Source organism: Calidris pugnax, unplaced genomic scaffold, assembly GCF_001431845.1.
Source record: "Calidris pugnax isolate Ruff unplaced genomic scaffold, ASM143184v1 scaffold1, whole genome shotgun sequence".
Taxonomy (NCBI): domain Eukaryota; kingdom Metazoa; phylum Chordata; class Aves; order Charadriiformes; family Scolopacidae; genus Calidris; species Calidris pugnax.
The window spans coordinates 5,805,688-5,821,831 of record NW_015090800.1 but is presented as its reverse complement, the minus strand read 5'-3'; the positions used below and the strand labels follow the sequence as shown (position 1 = coordinate 5,821,831).

At 40.2% G+C, this 16,144-nt stretch overlaps 1 protein-coding gene across 2 annotated transcripts in view; it reads right to left on the bottom strand.

The window, feature by feature from the left end:
• Positions 1 to 2,347: 2,347 nt before the first annotated feature.
• Positions 2,348 to 16,144, bottom strand: part of KDM5A (lysine (K)-specific demethylase 5A) — a 51,151-nt gene continuing 37,354 nt past the window's right edge. Inside the window, exons 23-28 of one of the 2 annotated variants that reach the window (XM_014937440.1) lie at positions 14,684 to 15,235; positions 13,414 to 13,557; positions 9,863 to 10,022; positions 9,360 to 9,580; positions 6,998 to 7,408; positions 2,348 to 5,454 (exon numbers count right to left, since the gene is read on the bottom strand). In XM_014937440.1, coding sequence (XP_014792926.1) covers positions 5,242 to 5,454; positions 6,998 to 7,408; positions 9,360 to 9,580; positions 9,863 to 10,022; positions 13,414 to 13,557; positions 14,684 to 15,235 — 1,701 coding nt within the window. In that variant the 3' untranslated portion in view covers positions 2,348 to 5,241. The remainder of the gene's footprint in view (positions 5,455 to 6,997; positions 7,409 to 9,359; positions 9,581 to 9,862; positions 10,023 to 13,413; positions 13,558 to 14,683; positions 15,236 to 16,144) is intronic. The other variant, XM_014937441.1, reaches the window with a different exon arrangement.

Sequence of the window (16,144 nt, the reverse complement as noted above, 5' to 3'; positions counted from 1 at the left end):
AATACCTGATCAGGTTTTGCTCTTTTTTTGCCTACTGATGAACTAACAAGGCTGTAGCCTCCTTCATTTCTCTTAGATGATCAGATGACCCCATCGATGCTCATTCATACTGCACCTTTCTTCCCCTGTGAAGAACTGTGTACAAAAGGACCATGCAGCAGTAAGTGACTTGAACCAGACCAGCTTGGACTTGCATCTAGATGTACGGGACTGACATGAAGTGCTCACTAGCACACCTGGAGTTTAGGTATGAGCAGCACTTGAAGAAGCTCAGTTCAGCCACGTAGAGTTTTCCACACACCTTACAAACATCAGCTCATAGAGGTGGCTGGTGAGGTTTTTTTCCTTCAAATCTTGCATTCCACAATAATGAACAAACCCTAGGAAAACGTCTGTATGGAGGATCATTTTCTTGATGGATTGTGATGAACCCTCCTGCATGTCATGCCCATTCAACGAAGAGGAGGAAACGGGTAACTACAGGGCTGCTAGCCTCACTCTGGTCCCCGGAAGATGACAGACCAAAACCTCCTTAAAGCCACATCCAGGCCCACGAGGGATAAAATGACTGGCAACAGTCACCAGGACAGTGCCAGCCCAATCTTGTTGCCTTCCATGATAAGTCCTGTGGATGAGGGGAAAGCAGTGGTCATTTACCCTGACTTACAGCAAAAACATGCTTCCAGAGTGCATGGACAACCTACAAGGGTGGTGAAAAATGGAGTGGACTGATGTTCTCAGACTTTAATAGTCAATGATTTGACATCTAGAAGGGGGCCAGCTGCACGTGGAGAACCTCAGGGATTGGTACTGGAGACAATACTCTTATGTCTTACCCACATGGGTGATGGGACACGGCACACTCTCATCAACTTTGCCGATGACACCAAGCAATGATGGGAGTAGGACAAACCCAAAACATGGGACAAGGCTCCCATTCAGTTGGATCTTGTGATGTGATGCAGTGATGTGCAGATGGAAAATTTGTTAAGTTCATCAGTCCTGCATCTGAGAAACAGTAAACCAAGGGACCTGGGACTAATGGTGAACACATTAATAGGAGTGTGCCCCCTTGCAGCTATGAAGGCCAACCCTGTACCCGACTGCATAGTGAGAGCATGGCCAGCAAGTGAAAAGTTATTTTCCCCCTGTATTAAACACTTGTAGGCCACATCTGGAGTACCATGTCCAGTGTGGGCTCCTCAGTAGAAAACCAGACATTGAGAAGCCAAAAACAAGTCCAGCTGAGGACCACTGAGATTATTAGAAGGCTGCTGCACACTACATGGCCCAAGGGAGCCAAGGGAGGCTGAGCTGGGTTTGTTCAGCTTGGAAATAAAAGGCTGCAGAACCTGCAGTCTTCAACTACCTAATGGATAGTTACAGAAATACGGAGCCAGATTCAACAGACAAGCTTCAGCAAGTGAGTATCTGACTGTACATCAGACAAAAATGTGTACTGAAGATGCTACAAAAAGGGAACTGGAAGCCAGAGAGGTTTTTGAATGCCCATCCCTGGAAATACTCAAAACTTGGCTGGACGTAGCCCTGAAAAACTTGTCCTGCTGTCAAAAGTCAGCCCTGCTTTGGTCAGCAGGTTGACCCAGATGACTTCTGCAAGTCCCCCTAACCAAATTACTCTATGATACTAAAACTGAAAAGATGAATGCAATCTTCACAGCATGGCTAACAAAACGCACAGACATCTGTTTGTCATCTTATGCTGCGTTACTGTAGTCCAATCCCTTAAAATAATTTCCATAATATCAATTTTACCTTGAGCCCTCATTATCGAATAGTCCAGGCTGCACAAGCATTCAGGTACAGATGACCTGTCAGAAGTGTAAATCCTAAAAATAATGGTACTGAAGGTCAGGAGTGATGTTTGTCTCTATACAAGTAAAGCTTCCCAATCCCAGGCCCTGGTTATTAAAAAAAAAAAAAAACACAAAAAAAAAGCTTGAAACTGCATGGTTTGGATAAGATTTAGAACTTAAGTCCTGGCCATTTTTAGTTCCTCACAAAAGCTCAGGTCATTTCTTTGACCTTTTGTGTCAGACACATGAAGTGAAATACCATGAACAATGGGTAGTTTCCTTTGTAGAATACAGCATTAAGACATGTACCCCTCTAGATACACAAGCTAAAATTTTCTGTATATTGAGATTTTTGTCCCCAAAGCATGAGAGATTTTTCCTACAGCTGTGGCAGACCTGTCAGAAAATTATTTCCTGAGCTTAACTTTGGCTTGCTTCTTTGCGTATGTTTTTATAAGAATTCAAAACCTTAAGGTCTGGAGACAATACCACAGCTTTGGGTTTTTCAACCACTAACTACATTCTACAGATTTTTCCAAAAGTTAACATTTATTCATAAGTTCATACTATCAGCAAACCTTTGAGAGGAATTATGCTCTTAAAAAATAAGCTTAAACAATAAGATGTAAAGCTAATAATGGTCTTTCTCTTTATGAACACCTTACCCAAAAGCAGATGAGACATCCATTACTAGAAAAAGCGTGGCAACCTCCTTTCAACAAAGAGCCTCTCCATGCAATAATAAGAAAAACACCTTCTAAAAATGTGACTTTTTGCACATTATTTGCACATTTCTTTCTGTTGTTTACTCTTTCATATGCTTGTTACAAGCAGAATGATTGACCATTGCATCGTATAGCTGTTTGTTTCCTCCTTGTTGTAACTAGTGCTACTGTGAACATTCTCCACCACATCTTCTACTCAGAGAAACAGGAACATTCAACGCAGATTTACTAAAAAGATCTCTTTTCCAGTTGATGGTAATTACATATAACAATGACTTTATCGCGACAGAGAATGGAGGAATGGTTAAGAGGATATGCTCAGTGGCTAAAAGGATACGCTAACCATATTTTCCCTGTTGTGTCACGGATTCTAGGAGCCAGGAAAAAATACAGAACACTGGGATTCTTTAAGAAATCTTGTACTAGTCTACTTCTGGAACGATTAAACATCTGTGACAGATAGTCTATCCACTCCATATAGGGAAACATTTACGTAGTACCATCAGTTAAAGCTTGAAGGAAAGTAACATCTGTTCAAACCAGTTTACCAAAACCAAGCATACATTGAAAAGAAAAATATGTAACTGGAGGCAAAAAAAGAGGGTATGTCTAGCTATAGCATAGACTCCTTCATAAATAAGTAAACAAATAATACTCTTATGTTTGCTAGGGTGCCTGTTCAGCCACATGCTTAACCACAGCTTGTTTTTTAACACCATATTAGTCTTTTAGGAGCAGGGATTAGAAGTCTGTGCCCAATTTGCACTCAAAGCTCCCAAGACCCTGTACCTTCTGCCCTCCATCTTTGTTCTTTTTCTTTTGCACATCTTCCTCTTCAGAGGCAGCAGGCACAAATAAAACAAACCGATCAAGTTTGTCTACCTGAGCTGAATATTTTTTTTTGGGGGGGGATGGATAATTCTGCCAGATAAATAAACTCCCAAATATTCGAGAATAAGAGCAGGGACACAAAACAGTCAAGACAGAACACTTTTGTTTTTTGTCAATATTTCTTTAAATCCCAATCCAGCTCCTAGTAAGACTGGACACTACTTACAACACTCCTAGAACTGCAGAAGAATGGAAACACAATAGGGAGCGAGTGGAGAGGGGGGACGAGACAGCCCAGTGGCTGGCTTCAGACATTCACATACACAAAGCCAGCACCCACTGGAGTCGTTAAGGCCCAGATGCCCCACTAATAGGAACAAACCCAAACACAAAGGTAGCACATGAAATGTATTTACCTATTTAAACACAGGCAGCTGGTCAGGCTAGAATGGGGAAGGAAACTGCTAATTCCTTGTACTACAAGGAAGGAATGGAGTAAAAAAACCCAAGCCCACGGGCAGGTTTTTGCTTTGTGAACCTCTGTCTGTGCTGCTGGTTAACAGTGGTAAGTATAAAAAACTCAAAGAAAAATAATCTATTTATAGAACAAGTCAGTAGTCTGAGACATTTAGAAAAAAGTAAAAACAAGTCCTTCTTTAAAAATGGATTTACTAAAACGACTGTCACCCAGAATGACCCCAAGCCCTCTGGTCCTCTGGCAAAGCCAGGGGAGACTTCAGACAAGAACCGCTGCTGATTGTACACTGGTACAGGTCCAGCAAAGCCAGCAGGGAAGGGGGGTTTGCGCTGCGAACAGGATCTGCAGACTGCTTGCTGGTATCTCTTGAGGCCATGCCCGTAGCCTGGTGATACTGGAAATAGTTGCGAGTGAAACTTTTCACAGAAGCACATGTCAGTGTAACCTCTGAGGTAAGTGGGCTGTCTTCTTTCCTTCCCATCCCTGGGTACAGATCACAGAAGCTGGTGCCCTGGGTGCTGTACCTCCTCCTTGCCAGCTCATATCCTGCCTGAGACAACTTTTAACGTGCAGGAGTGCAGAACTCTAAGCAAAGCCTAGAACAGGAGAGGGCACCCCTTGTGAAAGGGAAGCACTCTGCTTTTCCCAAGCTCCAGTCTAGCTAGACATCTTCAATGTTTTCTGGCCTTCCTCAGGACAGGAAGATCAGCTGTTCCCCACTAAGGAAAGAAAAAAAAAAAATTGCCTAGTAGAGTAGAGTTGGGTTTCTTTTTTTTGGTAAACAGAACCTTTGCTGATTTCTGAGATCATGAGCTCCTCTGCCCTTTAGCTACAAAAGAGAAATAAAAAGGAATTCATCCACTTGCTCCCATCCATATAGTGTAGTGTTAGCTGCCTGGATATGGAGGCAACTTCACTCTCCCAAGACGTTGCCCCACTCACTGGGTTGGCATGGGGAAGCAAAAGATAACTTCCAAAGTCACCTCCTAAGGGTAACCTTGTAGGCCTAAAAGCTCCAGCCTATGCCCACCAATTCCAGGCCAGCTCCACTGCCAACATGTACTTCTAACACCCTGAAGTGTCTAATCTAACAGCCTCGGGTTTGCTCAGTCTCTAAGAGCAACAGCCACACTCAAAGATGGAAATACTCAAGTCAAAAAACACTGGCTGCAGCTCCTAATCAGGTGGTGTCTGCATAGATGAGTCGGTACCGCTGTGCCTTGACATCCCCATTGCATGAAGGAAGCCAGCTGTAAGGAAGGGACCAACTCTGCTGCAGGTCTGTACATCCTTGGAAGTGAAGCTCAGTGGCTACATTAGCTTCAAACCCTCTCTTTCTGTAGGGTTTCAGTGGTCCGTTTCCCAACAAGTTCCAGGCATCGAGTAGTTGCTAACTTGTCTCCTTAAGATCTTCCATTGGTAGTTTGTAGCTCAATAAGAAAGGAGGAGGTGGCGCGTGAGCAGGGCTGCTCGGTCCCTGCATTGGCTTCTTTGCACAGTTTATACAGATGTAATCCTCGTTCTCAGCCATTTCTGGAGAGACACCAACACAAACTTGATGGAACCACTCATCACAGCCACCGTCACACTGCACCCAGTCCACCTGCAAGAGATCAGACCAGCAACACGTAACACATTAGAAGGACAGACAGATAGGCATCATTTCTATGAAGAAAGTAATATTTAATTCTACTAAATCTACTTGATATACCTAGAACACAAAAGCTTTCAGGCACAAATCAATGCCCTGTAGAGCTTGTTTAAAAAACCTGCTTCGTTGTAATAAAAAAATAACACTCTTGCAAGAAGCCCTGCCCATCCCAAGACCATCACAGTACAAAACAAATATTTCAAATTTTGAGCTGAATTTGCTATAGAATTAGGAAATGCATGAAAAATTAAAGCTTAGGAAGGAAAAAAAGATTATTAGATTTCTGTAACTCCTAGACTAAAAGTACTTGTTAATTTCAGTCAGTGTTCAGAAGCTGAGATCAGCAGGATAACAAACAGATTCTTAATTGTCATGGCATGCACAGGTACAACTATAAAAATGGTTACTGCTGTAGTTCTGCTTTTACTTTACAGAGGAATGCAAAAATAAAAATATATCAGAAAAGTAACAGTAGTGGCAACCTATCTAAAAGGAAGAAACGTGATCAGCTCTAGATTTTGCTTTAGCTTGTAGGAAAATTATTACTGAACAAATTTTTAAAAGCAACTAGCAATGGACACTCAGAACTGCAGCTTCAGTCATTACATTCCCATATCTGCTATTTCTCACTTACATGGCATTCATCTGTTGAATGAACAAAACCATGCCCAACCTTATGGAAAGACAGTCATTCCATTAAAAGCTTCGATTATACAATCGGGAATTTCATTCAGTTTCATTTATGCAAGTTTGACAAATCTAATATGACCTTCTTTATAATATGAATTTAAATGCACTCTCCTCCCTTTGCAATCTCAATTTTCTGCGAAAATGTACTCATCTAAATCTAATGAAGTAAAGAGAACAGTGGTACAAGGACTGCATCATCTTTTGAGAGACTCACCTTCCAGTGCAATTTCTAACCTTGGTCTAAGATTAAGGCTCCAAAAAACTGGTCTTTTTAAGCAGTCTGATGTTTCAATTTTGCAAAACAAGAAGTTCTTGGTATTCAAACCTACTCTCTCTTGTGCAAGCCAGTGCAGTGTCAATCCTACAGTTATTATTGGGAATGTTCTGTTGGTTTGTTTTTTGTTTTTTCTTTTCTTGTTTCCCCCCCCCTCCTCAGAAACATACTTGTCAGGAACATTTCTAGCTGAGTCACAGCATTGACTCTTTGAATTAGACAAGGCATCTTGCATAGTCAACAAAAAAATTACACAGCGTAAAGAAGTTAAATTTCCCAACCAAGACAGAGTACCTTTTCCCAGATTTTAATTTTCCATCATCACCTTCTGTTTTAAAATACCTAAGAGATTAAGGAAGTTCTCTAGTTTTAGCTACAGCACCGGTGTACCTGCCCAAGTACTACTAAATCCCCTCTCATTTCCAATCACACCACTTCCGTTGCTCATGTTGTTCAACTTAATTATTACATTTTACTGGAGCTTTTGACTTCACATGGAATTGCCTACAACAAAACTAAACAAAAACTCACTTTGTCCTTGCAGGGCCTCTGGCAGTTCTGTGCAGCACATACAGCGTTCTCATCATCTGACTCCTCCGCTCCTGACCAGTCGTACTTGGAAGGAATATCTAGAACCTTCTTCTCTCTTTTTTTCTCTGTGCTCTCCTTTGCTAGTTCCACCTTTGCCACAACTGCTTTCTCCCGCTTTTTCTTCCGCTCCTCTTCCTTAGCCAGTTTCTTCGCCAGCTTGTTCAGCTCCTTTGTCTTATCTATGGTGAGTTTTAGCTTCTTCTTCTTGGGTTTTTCCAGTTTTTTCAGCTCTTTAGATTTTTGTTTCATATCTCCAAAGAACTGCTCTGCTCTCTCCAGCTTTCGTTTCCGCTTCCTCTCAGAAGAGTCTCTCCCTCTCATTTTCAGTGGTTTCTCATCCATGCTGTCATCCTTCATAGAAAATGTGAAAAAACTTTTTTTTCACATACATATCTCCATATACTGCAAAATTTGCGGTTTGAGAGATGTTCTTACCTCCACCATTCCCCTGACATGGTATGAAGCAAGCTTTTCAACAATATACAGTTAAAAATCCTAAACAAAAGAGCTCAATTTTATTTTCCCCATACTAGAAAAAAAAATCCTAAGTGGTATCAACTGTGTTAAAGTACAATGAATCAAAAATATCCAGTGGAAAAAGTAAAGCATCTGGAAGGGTGAGGAGGCAGAATACGCAATAATTACAGCTCCCTTCTCACATTGCTTTTTAACAAAAGTTGAGAAGTTTAATCATGTGTCAGATGCTCTCACTTATTTTTCATCCTAGGTCAGTCTTGCCTGTAATTATTTTTGAGAGAAAGCAATTGCTATTCTAAAGATTAAGAAAGAGCAATCAGTGAATTCTTAAAATGTATCATCAACTCAAGCAAGAGAAGGAAGTAATAGATCTAGTATTTGAACAGCTTCCAAACTGGCACACATTGTAAATAACCTGGCATCATTAACAACTCTTAAATGGCAGGCTCAGATCAAAAGTGAGGCTTAAAATCAGCAAGCTGTCACTGCAGGTAGATCCACAGTGACTAGTCCTATTTATATCTGAAAGATTCCTATGTATAGCTCCTTTGCACAAAGGGTACTGACTCAATTTCAGTTAATTCAGCTATATACTTTAACCTAAATTATTTATAGATTAGATTAAGGACATACTATAAGCCAGTAAAAGCAAAAAAAGTCTGTTTACTGTACATTACTTAATATATCTACTCTACCCAAAACCAAATCCTCAGAAGATTCTTTTACAAGACTCTACCTATTTTGCATGTAAACAGACATAGAAAGGTATTCAATTTAAAATGAGCACTTCTGGTCAAACAAGTATTCATAAGGGTTAACCAGAAAGTGTCGTAACATACACACCCTCTTACCCCCAACTCCCCCTCCAAAAAAGCTGTGCTTAACAATATAACAGTCTGGCATACTATTTATAAATTGCTATTTGCTGGCATTCAAACTGTTCTTCAATCAATCCCATGCCAAATCCATTACATTAAAAAAGCATTAAGCCTGTGAAGTGAATTACTTTCATCAAAACATGGTAAAGCAGTACTTCTTTTGAGGCAGGGTCTGCTCCATACTACTGTCCTAACTGATGGCAGCCTGGCAACACCCTGACTTATCTATTGTATATGGATGGCACCCAGAAAATGAGACAGCTGATTAACGTGAGCCTCCCTGTTCACAGCATGTAACCTCCCATCTTACCTCAGTGTACGCTACCAAAAAGTCAAAAAAGAACCCTATTCAATATTTTTTCCTGTCCAGTTCAGTGACTCAAAAAAAAGCAATCATGTACTCCATAACTACACATGGTCAATGAGTAGTTAATCTGAGTAAGAATAGGAATCTAGGATAGGTTCTAGGATATAATCTAGGATAGAATACCAAATTATATTGAAAAAAGTGTTATTTTCCCACTAACAATGGAAGTTTAGCAACATACAAGTATCAAGTTATATAAGGGAAGTGTAGACTTTCCATCTTCCTAAATATTTCTTCTAATTCTTTTGCAGATCAGTTCTGATTCTGAGCATAATCAAGAACAGCACTTCCTTCCTTAACCTCATCCTTTCTAAAATAAGGTTTGCATATGGAACTGCCTGAGAAAACTCTTCCAAATGTGGTTAATTGTGGAAGACAGTGCTATGGCACGAGTGATTCAAGAACTGAATTTTTGGACCTCTTATTCTGCTGTTTTCTGGAATCTACTATTTCCCAGTTGAAATCCAAACATGTCAGGTAACCACACACTCAACTACCCAAGATTTTTATTTTTATTTTTTTTTAAAATCACCAAAATGATGTGCTTTTTTCCTATACTAGAATATTTCAAGTTCCATACCTCCATGACATGAAGGAACCTGTCCTCAGATGGTGGATGAGTAGCCTGTAAAATCCGCCAGATGTGCTGAGTCTCATCCAGTGATACCTCTAGTAGATCCCCCACCATCATTAGATCTTCTAGCTGAGCTTTAGCTCCGGGTGACAGCTCCAATACAGGAGGCTCCAAACTGCGAGGTACCAGCGGGCTCTTCCGAGGCTGCTTCCTTGGAGTGCTAGAACCTTTCAGACAGGAGGCAAGTCACATAAGGATAAAAGGAAGAGATCAAACCCAAAAGAAGTAGCATACTTTTTACCACAGTCTAAGGAGGGAGCCGATTCCAAGCAAAAAACAATGACACAGGTTTATATATCAGACATAGGAAACAATTGCAATGTAACCCTACTGTATCTTCTTACAGACAACATATCTTCTACAAGAAGCACAGGTACAGAGCACTTCCCCTCCTTACTGACTGCTCATCCCAGCTGTTAATTTATCTCAATATATAGAAAAGCAAATACCTTGAGAGCAGCTTTTTGAAGCAGATGAGTATGCATGTTCGGCACAGAATGAGGGAGCAGTCCACATGTGTGTCACCACTTCCTCTGATTTAATGGGGATTTCCTCATCGCAAAACAAATTGGGCTCCAAGCTGCTAGAAGATTTTACACTGGCATTGTCCTGAAAAAGACCCACAGAAAACATGCAACATCTGGAAAACACCTACTTCGAAGTAAATTCTACTAAAACGAGCCGGTCTGCTGTTTCTAAAATCCTATTTTGAAGCACTTCACCAGAGACACCGAGACCATGTGCAAAAGGTACAAGTTACACCCCTAGTTAAATAGTGGATGTCTCTATGGAGACAGGTCAATAGATTCATAGCCAGTTTCTCAGAAACACTTGACAGTTTTCTCACTAAGTAGCCACTCTAGCATGGTCCTCAGAAGTCAACTTAATGACAAGAGGCTGACTCTTAGCCTACATAGTTGGGTGGGTTTTTTTGCTTGAAAAATGGGACTGCAAGACCATAAAGAATGCTATCTTGAGTAAAGAAGGGGTATGCTGAGTAAATAATGGTTACTATAGAAAGAAACAATTGAAAATCTTAGAGGTGAGGAGAAACAAGGTGTGTTCTGGCACAGCAACGAGTTGTAAACAGATGGATGACCACATAATGGCAAATGACACCCTAGGACCAGGACACTTATAGCAGCCTTAAACCATTTTAGGATAGGACCAAACACCGAAAGGAAGAGGGCTGTAACACTTGAGGCTGTTGCAAATATTTTGGTGAGCAGAATAATGATGGCTTTGGCTTGTGCTCAGTGTATTGTGTGGGATGGCTGCTTCATTTTTAAATGCACCACACTGAAATGGGACACATGCAGTCAGATGCAGGTGGATCCACTAAGAGAGGAGAGGTTAGGAATCTCTCAGCACTGAGAGAAGCTCTGTTTGACTGTGCATTACATTAGGCAGAGAATCCAGAGAAGGCACGAGGCCATCTGTGTAGATTCCCTGATGTCTACTAGTACCCATTTCTCCCCTCCTCCTTCTCACACCTGCAGATAAAATTAATAATCTCCTTGACCAGCTGTCTATATCCATAGCACTACCCAGAACTTACATATCCCATCATATTTGTGATGAAATTGGTCAACAGGTTTGATTACTTCGCATGCTGTGTAAGACTGAAGTCTTTCAGAAAAAAATAAAAAACCCAAGAAGCTGGCTTAAAAAAGAAGAGAAAGGCCGGAGAGCAGTTATTGACAATATTTACCTGAAGATTAGCTGTGTGGGTCCCAATATGGCCAACTCAGGAAATTGTACCACCCAGACACTGTCATTTCATGACATAAAAAGGGAATTTAAGAATGGTAATCTCTCTCTGGCTTTCAGTTACACGTTTAAAAGGACGTGAAGTGCACACTTATCATTTCAGTTCAGATTTAAATTGCCCAGATGAAAAGGTAGAATAAATACATTCAGAAAGAGGAAGATATTACTCCCCATGTAGCAAAGGTTATATCTAGTAAAGTATCTTGTTCTGGATATTATATTACACTGGTTTAAAGAAAGCCCAGGAATAATAGGGAAATTAATAAAAAGATATCACCATTTGTTGGCTATAGGCAACACAGGTGCAAAGAAATGAGAAAAACTACATGAGACAAAAAATGAAGGCAATTAAAGGTGAAGAAAGCTTACAGTAAATTTGACCAGTGAATCAGTCTGCATGGAATAAGTCTTAAAATAAGTCTAGCCATTGCACTCATAATGAAGCATTTGCTGGCAAGAATCATGTTTTAATTAGAAGAGGCACAATATAATCAAATAGGCCATTTCAAATGTGTTTTTGTAATCACTGTTATAGTTGAGATACCTGAGACAGTGATTTACGAAATATAGTTTATGGACCCTTAGGTATCCAAGGATTACTTCTACAGGGTCTGTAAGAAGTTAAGAGCAAATTCATACATGACGCATCATAATCTATATATACTTTTTTTTTTAAACACATCTCTCCACTGGAAATTGTTTATAGACTAAAAAAAAACAAAACCAAAGCAAAACAGTCTTTGAATGCCAAGAATACAAAAGTAAACTCTAAGCAACTTTGCTATATCTTTGGAACATTACTGCTTTACTTTTCACTTTTTTTTTTTTTCTTTTTACTGCCAGTTTAGAACTGAAGAATTTGGTTGCCTGAAAATTTGTCTTTTATTCCAACCATGTTAGTTGACCTAACAGAAGACCTATCAGACCTATCAGCTTTGACAGATTTTTACTTTTAGGTTTTTACAATTACATATAGTGATAGACATCCAAATCAAAAGGGTAAGTAACAGATTTTGAAATCATGACAGCTGAAATCATTAAACAAATGAAATCACACTCCTGCAAAAAACTCAGATCCTGACAAACATATGCCATCTTTCTTGACATATGCTTTATCACAGCCTCAGAAAATGCCACATCTTTCAGAAATGCCTTATTTCAACTCCTGATGCAAAGAATAGTTTGGATTTTTATTATTTTTTAAATATAACTAATGTAATTATAAGCTGTAATATCCCATTGCAATGTACTCTTGTTGGCATCTCACATGGGACGGTAAGACAAGTGTGTGTATTTGCATAAAGCTGCTTAGAATCACAATACTAAAAATAGGAGATTAAGGCAAATCATACCTAGAAAATTTGCTGTCCCTTTATACACCAGAAATTCTGCCTTTGAAAAATTTACATGACCACACTCTCTTAAGTTAGATATGATGCTATCACTAAAATTAAACCACGGCACAAGAAGCAAGAGTGGCATTGCTTTTGTCTCTACATATATCAAAGGGACATTTCAGAAGTTCTGAAGTGAACTACATCACACTGAAAACACTTGGCTCTCTATACAATTGACTTCTCATGACAGCTCTTCTCTACTTAAAATATTTTTAAAATCTAACTGCAGTTACAATTTCTGAAATCAATCCAGACACTAATTTCCAACATGATCTATTCTTCTAGTCCTGAATATTTCCACACATCTTGAATAAAACTGAATAGATGTACCTCTTTGTATTAGGGATGAATGATTAGGAAGGTATGAAAACGTGAAAGAAGCTCTGGCATAAGGAAACTTCTCACAGGGCATGCAGTTTTCAAAGACTAATTTTTTGTTGTAGCAAAAACTGTTGAAGAGCTCTCCACATAGACACTTACTCATTTATAATTCATAATATCTCTGAATGGGACATAAAGATAACATTCATCCTCTATGATATTATAAATACAAATCCCTTGAGAAGTGGTTTTTTCCTTAGCACTAAAACCCATCTTTTGAAGCGCAACCATGGGATATCTGGAAATTTTGAATAAAAACTTTATAAAACTTCCCAGTAGTCCAGAGCCGAGACATTCAAATAACATCAAGACCTCTTCTGCAACAGCAGCCCCAGCAGAATCTACAGAAATAGCTTAAGATAGGAAAAGTGTTCTGAAATAAATCGAATTAATAAAAAAAAAAAGGTGCTCTGGAGTAATTCCACACAGACAAGCCACACTGGATTACCTACCTTAATGTCATAGCCATACGTCTCCCTGATGTCTTCATCAGAGTCTGTCTCTTCATCATCATAATCCAAAGTCTGTCGTGGGGATGAAGACACACTCCCTATCACTCTGTTAAAGGCTGATTGCTGGAAACTAGTCAAGTGTCCCTAAAAAGAAATGGAATATGGGAATGAAACAAGGCCTATAAAAAAGCTGAGTTACCAACAAAGAACACAGTGGTTCTTTTGGCCTGAGACTAGCTGCTGAGACAGTCACAGAAAACCCCAGTTACAGCAAGATGTGATGAAAGACAGGGAAATATCCAAAGAAAATGTTCTATTAGATTTTATTTCCATGCTTATGAATAATGGTGACAAGAAAGATCTAGATACTGCTGCTCAGTACTACCAAATTATAGTCTTATGGTTGTAAAAACTTCTTCACCACAGCTTCATCTGAATGCTGGGTGGTCTCAATCTCAGATTAAGTCAGTTGTACAAGTATCAGTTATTGCCTTTAGTCCTCACCAAAATTTACTAACAAGACACCACATGCCTAAGAATAATAATCCATGAGAAATTATAAATATTGAGACCTTTGATTCTGTCAGGAGGGAAAGAGCATTTGGACACCCAAGTAGCCCCTGCTTTACACATCTTCAGGCCCTTAGCCAGCTGTTATATCTGAACCGACATTTTTTACAAGCACCTTCAGCAGTTGCTATTGACAATGAGCACAAAGCAACAGACCTGTTCCTGGAGCAGCATGTAACTGACTGAAGCCAGTCACAGCCCGAGGCTAAGGAGCACTGAATTAAATGATCTTGATATGTCTAATTCTCAGCTTTTAACTGCCCTCCCCTCTCCCACAGGATTCTCCAGGAAATATCATAGAATCATAGAATGGTTAGGGTTGGAAGGGACCTTAAAGATCATCTAGTTCCAGCCCCCCTGCCATGGGCAGGGACACCTCCCACTAGAGCAGGTTGCTCAAGGCCACATCCAGCCTGGCCTTGAACACTTCCAGGGATGGGGCATCCACAACTTTCCTGGGCAACCTGTTCCAGTGTTTCACCACCCTCATAGTAAAGAATTTCTTCCTGATATCTAATCTGAATCTTTTTTCTTCCAATTTAAAACCGTTTCCCCTTGTCCTATCACTACCCTTCCTGGCAAAGAGTCCCTTCCCAGCTCTTCTATAGGCACCCTTCAGATATTGAAAGGCCGCTATAAGGCATTTTGACACACTGAAGGAGGACACACATGGCAAAGAACAAGATCTCCACATCCCTACCTGCAGGTCTGGGTTAGCTGCTGCTTTCTGTAGCTCTGCACTGATTATCTTCTCTGTTTTCTCCCGTGCTGCCTGCTCCACCATGCGCTGGCTGAGCACAGAAAGCTTAGCCAAAGCAGAGGACAACTCGTCAGTGGCCAAAGCCTGCCGTGCTCGGTCCTGCCAACTCATGGCACGTTCTGTCAAGCACTGCAAGGCCTCCCCTTCCGGCAGCCGTACGGGCAGCTTCTGCAGGGACACCAGCAGAGACAGTATGGTCTCAAGCCGTGGCCTTCGAGAACGCATGCAAAGCGGACACAGAAACTTCACTTCTTTGGCCTGCCAACTGGAGCCCTTCTTCTGAGAACTTGTTTTGGGAAGGGGCACGCAGCCACTGTGAAACCAGTCTTTGCACAGCTCACACTGTAGCATGAATCCACTAGCTGTTTTGCGGCAGATACAGAATTTGACTTCTTCGATCCGATCCACCATAGTCATCTTGGCCAGGTTGGCTGCCCTGAGAGCATGCATGGCTTCAATCTCCTTCTGTTCCCGCTCCTTGAATATAGCCACCTACCCAGCAAAGACAAAAACCATTCAAGACCTTCAGATCTAAGAGACATCACATTTTATCAGCAATGTAGGAAAAGAAAAGAAAAAAATTAATGTATCTTCCTAGTTAAACTAGCCCAAAATTTAGGAATTGTGTCATCTAATTAACATTTTAGCTAAAATACCTCTTCCTCAATTACTCATTATTCTTCTAAGTCATTCTGACAGAGATTCTATGTAAACATTAGATAACCTTCTCCATATCTACAAAGTTTCTGAAGTTCATAATTAAATCTGTCTTAAGGCCTCCAGAAAAACAGGTTTTGACCCCAGGAAAGAAGTCAGAATCAGTTCCATCCATTCGTGTACCAAGACAGTGCAGCTGAGCATTGTTTCAATGTTGACTCAGTACCAGGAGTGCCTGAATGACCATGTATCTTTCTGAAGCAACTTGCATTTCCTCAGTGTCTCCATTCAAGTAACTATAACAAAGCATACTAAGGTAAAATGGACTGTGTATAAGCCACATTAATGAGCTTGCATATATTTGCTTTGTTCCTGGAGAAAGGGCAGCCAGATGACAGCAAATTCCTCTGATAAGCCACATCAATATCCTCCCAACAAGGAGGAATCAAATGCAACATTCCCCCCTGCCCAGTTTCTCTGACCAAGCACATACAGAATGCCTTCAAAATCAACCTAACACATCTTGGTACTGTTCAAGGTAGAGCTGTGCCTCATTCCATATTATTTTGATCTGATTTCAATAAATGTTAATGATATTAGATGAACAGCCACAGATATTAATCCAAGTTAACATTTAAATCTTGCACATAGCCCAATACATATTAAATACGAACACTTATAATCTGAACTCTGCTTCTCTCTCCTTTCACTACAATTAAAGCTGAACTATATTCTTGTGTAAAA